General features: G+C 44.4%; 1 protein-coding gene and 1 non-coding gene across 20 annotated transcripts in view; both read right to left on the bottom strand.

The window, feature by feature from the left end:
* PROM1 (prominin 1) overlaps positions 1-17,135 on the bottom strand; it is a 133,200-nt gene that overhangs the window by 14,387 nt on the left and 101,678 nt on the right. For all 19 annotated transcript variants that reach the window (XM_072804903.1, XM_072804978.1, XM_072805012.1 and 16 more), the window contains 7 exons: positions 15,483-15,642; positions 13,129-13,281; positions 6,701-6,824; positions 4,844-4,947; positions 3,217-3,301; positions 1,498-1,644; positions 626-697 (listed from right to left, as the gene is read on the bottom strand). In XM_072804903.1, coding sequence (XP_072661004.1) covers positions 626-697; positions 1,498-1,644; positions 3,217-3,301; positions 4,844-4,947; positions 6,701-6,824; positions 13,129-13,281; positions 15,483-15,642 — 845 coding nt within the window. The remainder of the gene's footprint in view (positions 1-625; positions 698-1,497; positions 1,645-3,216; positions 3,302-4,843; positions 4,948-6,700; positions 6,825-13,128; positions 13,282-15,482; positions 15,643-17,135) is intronic.
* Positions 15,214-15,316, bottom strand: LOC140623752 (U6 spliceosomal RNA). The gene has a single exon (XR_012023295.1). It is a non-coding gene; the product is annotated as a U6 spliceosomal RNA (small nuclear RNA).

Genomic DNA, 17,135 nt, shown 5'->3' with positions numbered 1-17,135 from the left:
ACAAAGGAGGAAAGTAAGGCACAGGGGAGTGAAACATCTTGTCCAAGGGCCCACCATTAGGAAGTGGCTGAGTCAAGGTTTAAATCCCAGTGTTCCTCTGGAGCCCAGGTTCCTCACCCCCATGTGCTGCTGCTTCTTGAAAGGGACAGGTTTGAGTCATCTAGTCACCAGCCAGCAGGGGAAGTGAAGAACAGAAGCTTACGGGGGCTTGGGTGGTGTCTTTTCCTTCACTTATCCACTTGTTATTGGTGATGCAAATCACCAAATGGAATCGCCTTCCATTCCCTAAACTGCAAGAAAAATGATGTGTGTGTGTGCATGTGTGCATGTGGTGGTTGGAGGGGCTGATAGGCGTGAGAGCAGAGCTCATTCTAAAGCAGTGCGGGCAGCAGCAAGAGGAGAGGTCAGGAGCAGCTGTGGGCACCCTGACACCACCCTGGAACCATTCGTATGCTCACAGGTGTCTGGGCCACACGGCAGTGGCGGCTGGTGGGAAGTCTTGACATGCACAAGAGAGAGGGGTTTTTAACCAAAGGTCACTTGTGCTGTAAGGAAACTAGGAATAGTATGGACATTTGACATCTATAACGATTATAGCATTTAAAACTAGACCGTTCAAACTCACCAGATTGTTGGCTTTTGTGTCCAGATCATCTGCAAAGGATAAAAGATTCACTTTGGTGGGAGTTTTACCCATCTACAAAAGAGGGGGAGGGAAACCGTGTCATGGCTGTGGGATTTTTAGACCTTAACAATATCTAATGGACAACAGAATAAACTATGGTCCTGTGACCATAAAGTAGAGCTGGAAACTCTTACAGAGATGACAACAGCTACATTCTGATTTACACATATAAGACCATATTATGTTTCTCCAACCACATTATCCAACCATAAAAAGAAATCAGGTTCTGATCCACGCTATAATGGAGATGAATCTCAAAAACTTTAGGTGACATGAAAGGCCATTAAACAGAGAAGGTCACGTGCTGTATGATTCTATTCGTATGACACATCCAGCACAGGTACATTCATAGAAGCAGAACATAGACTGGTGGTCGCCAGAGCTGGGGGAAAAGAACAACCATGGAGTGGGAAGGAGGCTTTCATTTTGGGTGATAATGATGTTTTGAAACCATATAGAAGCAGTAGTTGTGCAACACTGTGATTATACTACAAGCTGATGAATTGCTCCCTTTATTTATTTATTTATAAAGATTTTTTTTTTATTTATAAAGATTTTATTTTAAAGTCACCTCTCCATGCAACATGGGCTCAAACTCACTACCCTGACATCAAGGGTCGTATGCTCTACCAACTGAGCCAGCCAGATGCCCTTGAATTAACTCACTTTAAAATAGCCAATTTATGTTATATAAATTTCATTTCAATGATGAAAGAAAGAAAGAAAGAAAGAAAGAAAGAAAGAAAGAAAGAAAGAAAGAAAGAAGTATCTGCTGTTATTTGCCCCCCACAGATCAAGATCATGGGTCACACCTCTGCCAAGTAGACATTATAGTCTATGGTGTCTACTCCCGAAGAGCTGAAATCCATCAGGTTTTTTCTTCCTGCTGCGTCCAGCAGAACAATATTGTCAATATTTACATTCATGTTTTTAAAATCATTGCTGAGGTTTCTAGCATGCTGCATGATGAAAAGAAAAGGGATAAGTAAGTCCATTCTTCAAGAATGCCACAGGCTTTCATGCTTTAAAAGAGCAATGACACAAGACAAAAAACACAGGCACTTAACTGGCATTTTCTTCCTTGGTACTCTTCTCTCCCCACCCACTCCTTCCCTGCATCCCCGCCTCCCTCCTTATGCCCCACGCCAAGCACTGTGTGAGGAGGTGGGATGCAAAACAGAATAAGATTCCATCTCTGTTCTCAAAGTCCTCAAAGGAAGAGGCAGTGTCATAATAAAGGCACACAAACTATGTCAGGACCCCAAGGGTCAGGAGAGAGTCTGCTGAGGCAGGGGGCTAGACAGGGCAACAGAGAGGAGGTGGCTTCTGAATGGGTCTTGACAAATATGGATGCTGAAACGAGCCAGGCAGGCTGTATTCAGGGCGAAAAAAGGCAGCACGCACTGGACTTGCGTAGTGAGGATGCTTGAGATCATGGGGACATGGTTGGGGACTTGAGATTGACCTAAGTAGTTTCAGGCAGCATGCAGTGCCAGCGTCCCAGGCACTCTGTCTCTGGTGCACAGAGAAAATGACACACGGTGTGATGCCAAATGAGTAGAGGACATTTAGTCTGGGCTTGGTTACAGAATTATATTTTGTTTGTATATACATGCAGGGAATATTTAGGGAGGATAATCAACACAATACAAAATACAACACAGTACAAAATTTGTATTCGGCTTTTAAATAAACCTCTTCATATCTGAAAAGTGGGAGGCCACCATGGTCTCATGGTGCCTCTGAAAGCCAGTGATGTCTCAGTGGACAAGCTATGGGGTTTGGGGAACAGTCTCTTTCCTTGGTGTCTCTTGGTATCTGCTTCCAGTTGGAAGCCCAAAAGAAAGAAGCCTCCTTAAGTTTTTAACCCCCGAGAAGGCCAGAGGCCTCCAGGTATGGGGAGGGGGAGAGCCTATGCTGATGGCACCCTAGGCCTGCCAGGGAAACTCTTGTTCCTCCTCCTGTCTTGGAATGCTCTCGAGTGGCCTCTCTTCAGAGTCTTAAGGCTCAAGATTTGTGGGTGGGCACAGGCAAAGGAGAAGGAGGAAATCATTCCCTCCTGTCTGCTCCCAACACTCTTGCCACGCCGTCTTTCGAAGGCCAATAGAGCTCTGCAGGGCCTCCCTGGAGCCCTGGGGCCACAGCCCTGACTCCCAAGGGGCAAAGACTGTGTAGGCTGGAGTCTTGGGTGTCTTGTTCCCTCTTCAGGCACCTACCAGGAAAGGGTGGCCAGTGTTGGAAAGCCAATATCCCTGGGATTTGTTCCTCTAGGGACCCTGACACATAGCAAGATAAGATCCTCCTGCATCGCATCTGCAGCCAGACCCCCCTAGGGCACCTGCACAGTCCACTAGAGGAACTCATGCCTCAAGAGAGACACCTGGTTGAGGGTGGCGAAAATGTCTTAGGATTTTCCCTTACGTGAATTTCACCTCAATGACAAAGAAAGAAAGTAATAAAGGAAGAAAAGAAAGAAAGAAATGGATTTACTAAAGATGTACATCAGTTTCCTGCCTGGCTCTACTCCTTACCTCCTGAATGTTGAGATGCTCACTGATGTTGTAGGTGTTCTCTAGCTTAAGTGTGCTATAGATGCCCTTATTTTCTTTGCAGTCACTGTGGGAAAAACAGAGAGATCATGATCCAGAAAAGGCAGCCGTGTCCATCTCTGTCCCCAGTTATGGGTGGAGAGAAAGGTTCACGGTGTATCTTTTGTTTACATCTGCAAGCACAGAAGCGGCTTTTGAGGGCTGATGCAGGGGGGGCGGTCACTAGTGGCTGCATGGATTCGCCCCGGAGACCTACCATTCTTCGTTCCCTGCTTTACTAAATGTCCCATCTTTGGAACAGTTACAGTAAGAGTGGTAAGTCATCCTTCCATCTGTCTCCTTTGTGCTTTTTCTAGTGCTATGATGGAATCATAAGTTCACAAATTGGGAAGAAATAAATTCTCATAAATAAACAAAACAAGCCACCACCTGCTGGAAAGATGTGTGTTACACAGCATATCATGGGCTTTATTAAAAGATTCAAACCTCTGCCAGACCACCTGCCTCTGTATTTCCAGGGTTGAGATACAGAAGCGGAACACACATAGATCCAGACGGTCAGTTCACATAGCTTGGCTTCACCTCTTCATGCTTCTCTAAAACGTGCAAAATCCTTCTTCAACTGAGCCAAGAAAGGCAGGCTCATCTGATGCATATCCTTGCTGCTGAGATAGCTGCTTCCTGGGGGTGCCTCTTCCTGGTCCAGCAGCCAAAGCCCTCTAGCCCTGAGGGGTGCCTGGGTAAAGTGACTTTCCCACAGCCCTAGAGGTGTGATGCTCCTCTTCAGGGAATTCCCAGTAGGTTGGTGTTGTTGGAACAGAGAGCTTGATACACTAACCACCAGGGGTAAGACTGCAGAGCCAGAGTCATAAAGAGCTGGCAGGCCAGGCCAAGAAGGCTGGCTTCGTCCTTTCAGGCCAGGGATGGTTTAATCATGCACAGTAACTCAAATCGATTGATAACCTTTGCCTACAACATGCTGAGGCAGGATCCTGAGAAGGATCCTGAGACTCTCTGGGCTATGAACAAGACCTCTGCTAACTACCAACGGCTATCACGAGGGCGAGATCAACAGGTGGGCACGTGTGCCACTCATTTGTTGTCTCTGCTAGAGATGATGGGAAGGCTTTGAACCCTATTGAACAGAGAAGTAAAATTGCCCAAGATCACCAAGGCCTGCTCCCTGATGGCAGAGCCAAGACTGGAGCCCAGGCAGACTGACTACACAGCCTGGCCTGTCATGTGCTTCACTATTAGCATGTATGAGATTTGGACCCATCCACTGACATCTTGTTATATGGCATTTACTTGGGGTAGCGTGACTCCTGCACCAGAGTTCTCAGAGGATCTCTTTAATGCCACTTAGGGTCACCTTAACTAGCGAGGTCTAGGGGATACTGAACAGAAGGACCTTGAGACATCACCACACCAAAGTCTAGAAGGCTTTTAGTAGAAGGATCTCTTTTTGGTCTTATTTCTACTATCTCTTTGTGAAGATTATAGAACAGCTAGTCTTATCAAGCTTAAAGACACTTTGAAAGCAAAATCTCATTCTGGAACAAACAACATTTTCAGTAGCCAAAAAAATGCATCATGCCATTATTTATACCTGTAAACTTGTTCAAAAGTGAGATTAATATCCGGTTTGTCCAACACCATGCCAGAGAGATAGTATTTCCAATTCTCATTTAGTAAATATGGGGTGTCCAAAATCTAGAACAAATTGAAAAAAGCTATTTTGAAAGAGATGCTTTTATACTAATATGCATACACATAATAAAATATTCTGTTAAATATATTTGGGGGTTTTCAGATCATGATTTTCTTCATTGGTTTCCAATTTAAAACAAGAAAATAATAGTGTGATCATAATAAACTGCCCAATGGGGGCAGTTCTTACTGATACTTCAGTAAGAATTACTGAAACTGCTTTTTTTTTGGAGAACACTTCCCTTTCTTTCTTTTTTTTTTTTTAAGATTTTATTTATTCATTCATGAGAAACAGACAGAGACAGAGGCAGAGACACAGGCAAAGGGAGAAGTAGGCTCCGTGCAGGGAACCCGATGTGGGACTCGATCCCAGATCTCCAGGATCATGCCCTGGGCTGAAGGCGGCGCTAAACCGCTGAGCCACCGGGGCTGCCCTGAGAGAACATCTCTCTTAGTAAGACAGGGACATTAGAAATAAGAGAAGAATTGACAACTTGATTCAGAATAGCCTATAGAAAGCCATAAAACAGTTGGCCCATCTCTTTACTCCTTTACTCTAGACAAAATGAATTAAAACTTGCATATTCTCTCACTTAACATCATATATTTAAGATGGCTAATATATCATATATCTTAATGAGCTCCTTAATGCATGACCATGTATGTGCTTGAGGAATGTAAATGTTTTCAAAATATCCCTCTATTTTTAAAGAATTCCACTTTAGCAATTTAACACAGCATGGAACATGAAGTCTGGCTTGCTGATCGCTATTATTTTTTTTATCAAGAGGCCAAACAGACATAATTTGACAAATCGACACTCCCAATTTAATTTTCCTCAGCCAACTGAAAAATTAAAATACCATGACAACAGCAGCACCCGTATAGTTCAGTCAGTTAAGCATCTGCCTTCAGATCAGGTCATGATCCTGAGGTCCTGGGATCGAGCCCCACGTCAGGGTCCCTGCTCAGTGGGAAGCCTGCTTCTTCCTCTCCCTCTGCCCCTCACCCTACTAATGTTTCCATGCGCTCACGTGTGCACACTTTTTCTTTCTCAAATAAGTAAATTAAAAAATCTTTAAAAAATAAAATAAAATTCCATGACAACTGGTTACCTGCATAGTTCCTCACCGGATTTCATAACAGATATGAAGTGGAAAAGTATATACAATAAAACAGGAAAACAAATATATTTTAAAAGCCAGAATGTAGAAAAAAGCACCAGAAAGCCAGAGTGAAAAGACTGGCACATAGACCCAAACCTCCTCATTAACTAATGAAGCTGAACTGAGAAGCGGTCCCGATGAGCCCACAGGACTCAGTTTCAGGAGAAAGTGGAGCCCAAATTCATTTCTCAATGGTCTCCTCAGACGTCCACCAGGGACGATACTTGGCCACAAGGCATGGAATTTGTTGGTGTCTCTCACTTCAAATTGAAGGCCTCACACCATCTGTATGGGCAATTGTCATTTGAGAGACTCTTTAAAATGTCAGAAACTTCCTGGGGTACCCCTCCTCAAGAATTTTCTTTCCCAGCTTATTACAATCCACACTGATGAGGACGCCTCAAGTCCTGGTACTCATTTCACTTGACGTTCGAGAAACAATACTACCACAGTTATTTGCTCTAATTGAAGGAATCTTAACTTAGTGAATTAAGAAACCAAACTGCTCATCTTTCTGACCCCACAAGATACAGAGACATCAGAATTTCCACTGAAGGCATATCCCATCGGGCCCAGAAGTCATACTTAACCTGGAATAGTTTCCTGTTCTGGTAAGGCTCACAGACCAGTTTTTCCATGTTTCCACCGATGACAAACGTGAGCACCACAATGGTCATCAGTATCCAACAAAAGAGGAAACTGATTCCAACTCCGCTGGAAAACAAAACCAAAACCAAAACGGAAATAAAGTTTGGAATTCTACAGTAAACCATTCAACATTCAGGGGCACCTGGTTCAGTTGGTAGAGTGTGTGACCCTTGATCTCCGGGTTATGAGTTCAAGCCCCACGTCAGATGTAGGGAGTACTTTAAAAAAACACACAACAAAAAACTAGAGATCCAGTATTACCTGCTGGTCCTTGCTAATGCTACCTATGCAGTGTAGGAAACAGACCGAGAGCCTTTGCTCTGTGCAGGTTAAGGGACCGACCCTGCCTGCTCAGGAGGGGACAGGAAGCCATAGGCACTGGGATCTGTGGGCCGCACACACGTATTTAGGGAAGGCTTAGACTCTGCTCTCCTTGCAGCCAGCACGGTGCTTCAGACATGGTCTCTGGGGTCAGGGAGGTGAAGCTGCGGGGACACGGGGAGGGGCGGCGTTCTGAGGGGGGCACGCACCGCTGGGAGTCTGAAAGGGGCCAACGTGGCTCTGCATCCAGAGGGAGGGCTGGGGGGGCGCGAAGGCAGCCTTCGGGGGGGGGCAGGCGGGGTGCACGGGACGGGACGGGGCCTGGCTGGTCCAGGAGGGCAGGCTGCTGCGGGCCTTGAAGCGCAGGAGGAACATAAGCCCGGTTCTCTCTGAGGAAGAACATTCTCGGCAGAGTGTGCACCACAGGACGGACAGTGGCGACCACTGAGGAGGCTGTTGTCAGCCCTGGGCGGTGGCCCGATGTGGCTGGAGGCAGGGGAGAGAAGTGAGACGGGAGAGGAGATGGGACAGGGGAGGCGGACCCCGCGGGATGTGCTGGGGATGCTGCGAGGAAGGGCCAGGCTGAAGCTGGGGCTTGGCAGCAGGGAAGGAGATGCCGGGGCCCAGGAAAGGAAGAGAGGTGCGACCTGGTCCTGCTCCCCCTGCCCCCCCATGATACGTGCGGGGGATGTTGGGGGGGAGTCGGCTGCGTCTGGAGCACACATATGTGGGTGCCAGGCCTGCAGGAGGCAATCAAATGCTTAGACGTGACCACTGGACCCTGGGGCTGACGCTGGAGGGAGAAGCACACTTGGGCTGGGCCTGGGGGACTTGGCTGCTGGAGGAGCAGGTGAGTAGGGCAAGCAGCACACAAGACACACAAGACTGCTAAGGAGAGTTGCAATGTAGGAAAGAAAGCACCAGGCCCACAGTCACTGAAGGGAAAACAAAGGTGTGTCTGCAGGGGGAGAGAGTGGGCAGCGGTCCCAAACACTGCAGGGAGGGCATGCACGTTCCAGAAGAAGTAAAGGAAGTCCTCTGGCTGGAAGCCTAGAGGCCACTGAGGACCTGAGGGCAGGGGAGTGGCCTGGGCAGGGCATGGAGATAAGGAAAACCAGAGGAAGCAAACACCATTATTTCCAGAAGTCCGTGCAGGGAAGGGCGTGAGAGGGAAGAAGGGGTGTTGGGAGGTTTTCTGTTTTCACGTTTAAAGAGGGGAGAGAGCAGAACATGTTTAGTGTTGAGAAGCAAGTCTAGGGGGAGGGGAAGAGGAGAAGGAGGATGCAAGAGAGGGCAGACTGACCCATGGAAGGCTTGGGGCAGTGTGCAGGGATGGGATTGGGAAACGCAGGTGGGACAGGCCCAGATGGGAGACATCCCTCTGCATGTGGCACCATATGTGTGTGGACACAGCACCACCGGCGCCTTGGGAAGTTGTTTTGGTTTTTATTTTCTTTGTGAAGAAGGTGGTAAAGCCTTCTACTAAGAGAGGGGGAACATGAGGAGGATGGATATACCAGAGTGAAAAAAGCCATTGAGGAAGGAAGGAAGGAAGGAAGGAAGGAAGGAAGGAAGGAAGGAAGGAAGGAAGGAAAGAAGGGAGGGAGGGAGGGAGGGAAGGAAGGAAAGAAGGAAGGGGGAAGGTAAGGATGGAAGAAACTTGTAGGGCTCTGAAGGATCCATTTGAGGTAGGAATAAAATTCTGTAGGGACGCCAACGTGCCCCATGGTGTGACTTTTCTCTAGGGTGCTCAGTTACTCAGGTGTAGACACAGACAGAGCAGAGTGTTGAATCTGTCTAGGTGGAATAGCCAGATCATCACTGATGATTGTACCGTCACTGGTACAAACAGGAAGGACCCTCAGAAGCACATAGGCTGATGGACTTAGAAACAACAGCCTCCCTTTCTAAGGGCATGAATCTGCCCAGTGGATAGACTTAAGGCGCAATTACAAATATTTGTCTGGTTTGGATGAAATAAATAGCAAGATCTGCTCATTGCAGGGGCCTCTCTCAGCTTGAATTTCTCTGACCTAAGAGGCTTTTGAGGTCAGGGAGAGTATAAAGAAGGGGAACACGTGTGAAGCGTATGCCAGTCACCATAGTTTAACCGTGTGCCTGAGCATGTGTGTGTATTGGAGTCACAAAAATCATCAAAACCTTTGAAAGAATGCTTCAAAACAACAAGCTACTCTAAATAGCTTATTGTTAGCATTTCCAGCCTTTGTTTCCTAAATATGCATCTATCTAGATAAAAAACACACCACACCCAAGGCCTGTCACTCAGATACAAGGGCTAATGTGTGCTCAAAGTGTTGAAAAGAAGGAGAAGTAAAACCAGAATAAGAAAAATAACATGCGGCAGCCCCGGTGGCCCAGTGGTTTAGCGCCACCTTCTGCCCGGGGTATGATCCTGGAGACTGGGGATGAAGTCCCACATCAGGCTCCCTGCGTGGGCCTGCTTCTCCCTCTGCCTGTGTCTCTGCCTCTTTCTCTCTCTGTGTCTGTCATGAATAAATAAATAAAATCTTTAATAAAAAAAAAGAAAAATAACATGCAATAGGAGTTAATTAGGATGTACACAGGCTCAGTGGTGACAGGGACTAAAAGGCTAGTGTAGCTAGACCAGAAATGAGATTTGTAGATCATATTATGATAGTTTGTCTTTATTCTTAGAGCAACAGAAAGCCACTAAAGTGTTTTAAGCAGAGGGATCACATGAGCAGATTTAGATGTTTGAAAACACTACCATGGGTGTCGGATAGAGAAGAGTTTAGAATGGTCAGTGGATGCAGGTAAATCAGTAAGAGGATACACAGTTGAGATAAAATGGTATCTTCGATTGGGGTGTTGGGAGTAGAGAAAGAGAATGGGTTGATAACATTCTTAGAATGTTAAAAAAAAAATCAATGAGATTGGTATTAAGTTAGATAAGGGAGTGGAGCCAAGGGAATTTTAAGGTTCACCTCCAAATTTCACGAAGTAGTTTAGATGTCCCAGGAAAATAAAAAATTCCCATATTGACTTGAATTCTATGTTTTTAATATCATTACCTAGAACTTCAATGTCCAAAGCTCCTAGTCACAAAGAGCTATTGAGCACTTGAAATGTCGCTACTCCAAATAAAGATGTGTCATAACTGTGCAATACACACTGAATTTCAGAGTCTTAGTAGAGAAAAAAAGAATATAGACTACACCTCAGTAATTTTATACTGATTGAAAGTTGAAATGATAATGTTTTGGATGTTATAGGTTAAATAAAACTATTAAATTTTTTTTTTATTAAAATTTTTTAAAAAAGAAAAAGAACATGCAATAAAGACTGCATGTGGCCAGTAAAAGCAAAAATATTTATTATCTGGACCTTTATAGAAACGTGTGCTGACTCCTAAATCTACACAGTTATGGTAGTGACGTGTGCATAATCTCGTGAGCTCCTGTCAATCATCTTAGGGACTCTGGTCAACAATCCAAGGTAGACAACCTGGTTACATTTCAGTGACCCCAGGATCTCTCACTCTTTGGTGGCTGACCTTGGTGTCATTCCCAATGCATCACTATTATAACTAAAAGTGCAAGAACACTTCCCTGCTTGTGATGCTTTGTCCACAGCTGGGTTCTTCTTCCTAAAAACGGATCCCCTAAAATGGAGATGACTTGGCCAAGGAGATTGTTGTGTCTTTCTGGCCCCAACTACAGCCTGACAAACTGTTTTCTGAAATATCTATGACTGTTGAACTGCCACCGGTGTGTACGTGTGGCCCATTTTGTGACACCCATGGCCATGCTGGGTATTAGCTTTTCTTCAAAGCTCCAGATAATCTGAGCGTGGTTTTGCAAGAGCTAAAACTGGAAGTTTCACAGTGGGCTTCAGTACAAGAGCTTGTTGTTTTCTTTGTACCTGGGTTAGGTCTCCTTACCTCAAGGGAGACCTTCCATGTGCCCCTGAGACAGATGTACATTCCTACTGTATCCCATCCAGTCCCTAATGTGCTCCCTAGACCCTCAGAAGACAGAGTATCAGAGCAAAGCCAGGCCTTTCTACTTTTCCTCCTGCCAGTTCTTTCACTAGGAGCCCCCTGGGAAATAAGGATTCTTGCTTGGTTTTTGAAGAGACCATGCTCTTCAATGGATGGCGTCACTGTTTTTAAGAACAGGTGGTGTTATGGTTGTAGCTGAACAAAATACACTCTTTCTTGTTCCTACAATCAAATAAATAGTTTTTAAGAGGGAATTACATTCATCTAATCAGTTTGACTACACTAACTATACTTGTACCATTTTCCTCCTTTATAATTATCCAGTTGTTTACCAGATGTCTCAAGAGACATGGAAGCACAGCAAACATGAATTCCATGCTAAGTGGTAGGTGTCAACAATGCACCTGAAGTGCATTGGCCAGCATTTTTCCTACCATGTGATAAAGCCCTTCATTCCCAAGCCATGGGCTTCCATGTGACTTTGTCTCTTCACAGATTCCTTAGTCTGCAGAGGTGAGAATTATACCCAAATTGAAGTAATTTTAGACTCCATCTCACTGCTCATGATTCCCCTGTTTCTTTTATCTTCAAAGCCAGATAGCATATATTTTGGCTTCGACTCTTAAAAAATGTGCAAAATAGAATTCTATGAGAAGTGCAGCTTTTCAGAGCAAGGTGCTCCCTCCCACCAAGCAGTTAAAAAGATGTGGTGCATAGACTCACCTTGAAACACTGACAAAACAGCCAAGTACCAGGATTAGTAAAATCTGGACATTAAACTCATTTTCTATCTAAACTATTTTGTATCTGTACACAATCTGTAATCGTGAACAGATACAAAATGGCAGGGCCATATACTCTTCCTTGCTGGGTTAATTTCTTAAGTGTAGGTATGTGAGCACACAGCCTTTTCCATGCATGGAGTGCTGTTCACTTGTGTCCGATTCTGGCAGATTCCCGTGTTGTTAGCTTCAAGGTTGTTTGGAAGGCTCTTTGTGGCTGTGTTAATGCTAATAAAAGCTGTACTCTACTGGAGGCTACGGGTTTGAGGGAAAGGCCTTACCATCATGACTCAACAGTCTAATTAATTATTGTAGTGACCCAATGTTTGAAAAAGCACGTTAATGCACAACACTTGCTGACCAGCTTCTCCCAGCCTGCTACTAGTGATACAAGCAGAGAAATGAGAACATGGCTGAGATTTTGATTCTCCGTTGCTCCATGAACTTGTTCTAAAGCTTTACCTTCCTCTCCAGCCCCATCACACACCCCGCTGCTTATTCTTGATATACTTACTGGAAAAGAAAATGTCAACTTGGAAGCCATACAGCTTCCTCTCTGAGGTGCATTCAAAGCTTCTACCTCTGCCTCCTACTTGACATTTCTGGCTCCATCTCCAGTCACACCCAGCTCATGCCCTCTGTGCTTTGTCACATCCTGGTGAAGGTTTTTTGTTTGTTTGTTTCAAAAATATGAGCTTGGGTATGAATGTCTTTGAGGTAGGGACAATTGCTCCAGTGTTCTGCAGGTTTGCCTCTCGCTGATACCCCACACCTGCTCTTATCACTAATTTAGGTTACGTGTCAAAATCCTAAGGGTGCCGGGTCAACAATCCCTTTGCTGAATCAAGTTTCCAGTTTCAAAGTAAACAAGCTAATGATACTGCTGACCACAGAGAACAGTGTTTGATACCAGGCCAATCCTCAGCAAGTTTCTGGTGAATAAATAAATGGATGGATGGAGGGAGGCAGGGAGGGGGTGGCAGGGAGAGAGAGAAAATACAACAGGAATCAAGAAAGCAAGCTTAGAAATAATTTAGCTACAGAGCAGCCCACCATCTACAGACGCTGCATTTCAGCTTGTCTATCAAAGTACAAACAATTTAGAGTTTTCTTTTACTTTTTTACACTTGGCGGGATTTCCCAAACCGACGAAAGGTACAATCACACGGGGATACCTGCTCCACTGGAACCCAGAACACTCAGCGCAGAGGCCACTGGCTTCGTGCCATCTGCTCTCCCACCTACATTTTCACCCCCCACGTGGCAAGGAAGAGCAAACACTCACACCATGAGAAAGATGCCCCCGGTGTTTGAGACGCAGCCTCGTCTGGTCGGGGTGGCATGCCGGTCATAGCCAAATGTGCCACACATCAAGCCCAGGTAATAAAAGACGACTATGAGGGTCAGCAAACAGCAGACAATCAGGCCACCCAGCCACCTGGTGAAGCAAGCACGGTGTTATTATACATAAAAGAGGTGGCACTGTTATAACACAAAAGCTGTCAGACTAGGGCTGGAGCAGGTGAGAAATACTTGGCAATCAAATATCAGATTCCCCTGTTAATTCCTCGGAGAGTAACACTGTAGTGACAGGATCCCTTCTCACCCCTAGTCCTCCAACCCAACCAGCAGGAAATTTTAATTTTTATCTTGGTTTTGAAGAACTCTGTCTCGCTCACTGGTCGGGAGACGATTGCTTCCTTCTGTTGTTTCATTTCTGTGGGGCTCCTAAAGCAGGGTTTACCCAGGTTCTCCAAAGCTACTGATAACCGTACCCCTTCAGATCTGTAAGTCCTGTCAAGGTCCCCGATGCTGTGAGCACTTGTTATAATGATGACGAGATGTGGACAGATCATGACTAGATAACAGATAAAGAAATATCAGGCTCTTTTCCCTGGTCTTTCTCTAAAATGCTTGGTAGTTGCAAGAATTATTAGGGAAAGGGGGCATCGTGTTCTTTGCTGAACCAGAAACTCTACATGGGGAGTGCGCTGAATACTTTAGAATTTACAAGCATCCTAAATCAAGTGCCTGTAGAATACAAATCTCAGTTTTGTAATGGTCCTGTGAGACATTTTAGGATAATGGATCCTCAATTAGGTCTTAGTGGCATTCCCGGAATGAACAACAACCTTTTCCAGGAGCTGAGGAGCATTCAAGGCTAGAAATGCTTCCCAATCTTTAAAACACTAAAAAATAAAGAATTTAGTTCTGCGACAAAAACTGCCACTGAAGCTTTTAATTAAATTAAGAGCAATTTTGATAATTATAATAGCCACCTGCACCCATTCTGTGGCATTTCGTTCCAGACACTGGAACCATGAGCCATGGAACCTCAGAAATCTTTTGCAGTTAATACATGCTTCATCTGCTTGGTTAGATTTCCTTTAAAAATAAGCTTCTAGTTCTCAGGGCAGGGGGAGCCCGTCGTATAGACAGATAATTGTATCAATCTTTCCATTTGTGAAACTCTAACCTCTAATGATATTGTAAATTCATTGAGAAAGGGTCTGTCTTATGTTTGTCCTGACACCTGCTGGGATGGCCTAGCCGCAGTAAGAAAATGTCTTCATGATTACAGGGTAGTAATTAAGAGCATAGTCAGATGGGAGTTGAAAACCCATCTCTGCTACATTGCTGCTGACCTTGTGAAGGTTATTCCTCTCCTCTGAGCTTCAACTTGTCTGTGAAACAAGGTTACAAATAGGACACAACACGGCAGATTTTTTTTGTTTGTTTGTTTTTTTGAGTATTATGAGATATCCCACGAAACACACTTTGGAGGGCACAATGCAACTGTTTGTGAAATGCTAGCAATTATTGTTAGCATTTTATTATTTATCTTGGGGTCTTACATAACAAATACCAGAATAGGAAGAAAAGTCTCTGGAATCTCCATGAGTTTGGGCTGTAAGAATGATTCTGAAAGTGATGGGTGGTGGGGCTGAGCCTTTCAGAGAGGAGAGCACATCTTATCTCATGTGGTCCTTGAAATTCCTCAAGTCTGTGAGTCCATGGCTCCCTAGCACTCCCGCCTGAGATGTCCACTGTCGTCTCCAGGGCCAAACCCCACTGCTAACATTTTCTAATGCAGCAATCAACAGCTGAGGACCACAGCTGCTTCCCTGAGCTCTTGAGCAATTTACTCGTTTCAAGGAAAATCTTTCTGTGAGAACAAAGCTCTACATGTTTATTTTTTAAGCCAATGAAAAGAAGAATATTATTCAAATGCTCTCCTTAATTACTTTCGGGCTTTAAAATAATTTTACATGTGTTAGATAGTTATGACTAAGATTCTAGAAGCCATTAATGATGTCAAAATGGCAAGTTACTGACTACTAGGCTCAAGAACTTTCTTGAGCCATTTTTAAAAAATACATAATATATGAGTTTGCATACCATCCTTGTGCAGGTCCATGCTAATCTTTCTTGTCTAGTTCCAACTTTAGTATATGCACTGCCAAAGCGAGCACTCCAACTTTTTAAATAAACATAAACTAGGGTTAACACCTATCGGGCTATGGGCTCTTTGTACGATCTTCTCTCATAAGATGATGATCCTAGTTATCATATCAGATTTCTATTCTGTTCCAGAGCAAGGTTAGCTCTCTAGTTTGCCAGCTCCAGGGGGGCACTCACCTGTACGAATCATACTCTTCCAACGTGGGCAAATTGCGGTGAATGTAAGTTTCAGTGTCATTAATATAACCTATGAAATCTGACAGCTTATCCTGAATAGGAATCTGTTCGCTCATATTTTCAATATCTGAGCCAAGGGAATTCAAGGTCCTTTTGACATCTGAAAACAAATATATCCAGGTTATGCATTTTCAAAACTACGGGGAAACAGAAACTTTGTTTTTGGAACAAAAATGAAGAGCTTCAACCACTTTTTGAGTTTTCCCCATGTTATGTATGTGTTTCAAACGTGGAAAGGTTCTACAACAAGCATGAATGTAGCCAAGACCATCAAAGAGCAATTACTTAACAAAACGGCAAGCTATGAGCGTTGACTTTTAATGACATGGTGCTGAAGTCAAGCCAGAGTTTTCCTCTGCTACTTATTTCACTAAAGAAATAGAATGAACCTTGGTGACTAAAACATATGGCATGCCTACCACAGACCAGGCACTTTTATAAATGTTAACTCATTTATCCCACTGGGGTAGATATTCTTATTCCTATTTTATGAAGTGAGCCAGAAGGCTATTGAGGTTAAACTACTTGCCTATAGGTCTTTTTTTTTTTCCAGAAAGTGCTAGAAATAGGATTGAACCCCGGGTTTGTCTAACTCCAAAGCTTCGGTTAAATGATTTTGGAAAAAATAAATTTAATAAGGAATAGCATTCAGGAACACTATAATTCACCAGGAACCATTTTTTGAACAAGCGAGCCCCGGGCGACATTTTTGTTCAAACTGTATGTGACTCCTACAAATTAAGACTTGTTAAAGTACACCTGTGTCTCTCATATGTAGATAGCAATGTATTCCCAGTGGTCAAAGAGTTTCTTAGTAATATCCATCCTAACCTTTCTGAGAGAAGATAAGTTCTAAGTTTCTGGGAAGTGTGTCCACTGTGACAAGTCCTGGGATCAAGGTTACCTAGGACATGGGCATCACCTAACTCAGTGCTCACACAGGTATGAAGTTGCCACTATCCACAGTGATTCTTGACACAGATGTCCTAAGAACGTGCTAATCAGTTAAGTGTTCACTGATCCTGAAAAGGGAGATAAATCTCTTTGCAGCAGCAGAGACAAGGTGAACTGTTCTCACAATGTGATCCCAGGGCTCCTGGTGAATTTCGGATGGCAGATGGTTGCATGAATCAAATGGAATTACATAAGATGGTGGGGATCTTTTTCAAAGTGTGTTGTTCACACAGAGCTCCTAGGAGAAGACTACCCACAGTGTCTCAATTCTCTTCCACCTGTGTCCAAAAGCCTGAGGATCCTCAACAAGGTGACTTGGTGGATCTCTTCTTTACCTCTAGGATTTTTGGGAGTTTGAGAGATGTGGTTTGCAGACTCTCCCTCACCTATGAACATTCCCTAGAATCAGAAATAGGTTTTTTCTGCTTCTCAGGCTGTCCTGCCCTCCCATATGACAGAACTCCCTGGCCCTGCCAGCTTGGGTGACCATCATGGCCGGCGTCCTCTCTCCCCAAATACTTCCCTCGGGGTCTAGTTTAGATGTTGCTTCCTCCAGGAAGCATTCCACTAGCCTTTCCCACCTTGGATCCCTTGCACATACCTTGTCATGTCTCTAGAGTGTGGGAAAATGCATCTGTT

Source organism: Canis lupus, chromosome 2, assembly GCF_048164855.1.
Source record: "Canis lupus baileyi chromosome 2, mCanLup2.hap1, whole genome shotgun sequence".
NCBI lineage: Eukaryota > Metazoa > Chordata > Mammalia > Carnivora > Canidae > Canis > Canis lupus.
This window is presented reverse-complemented; position numbering and strand designations above follow the sequence as displayed.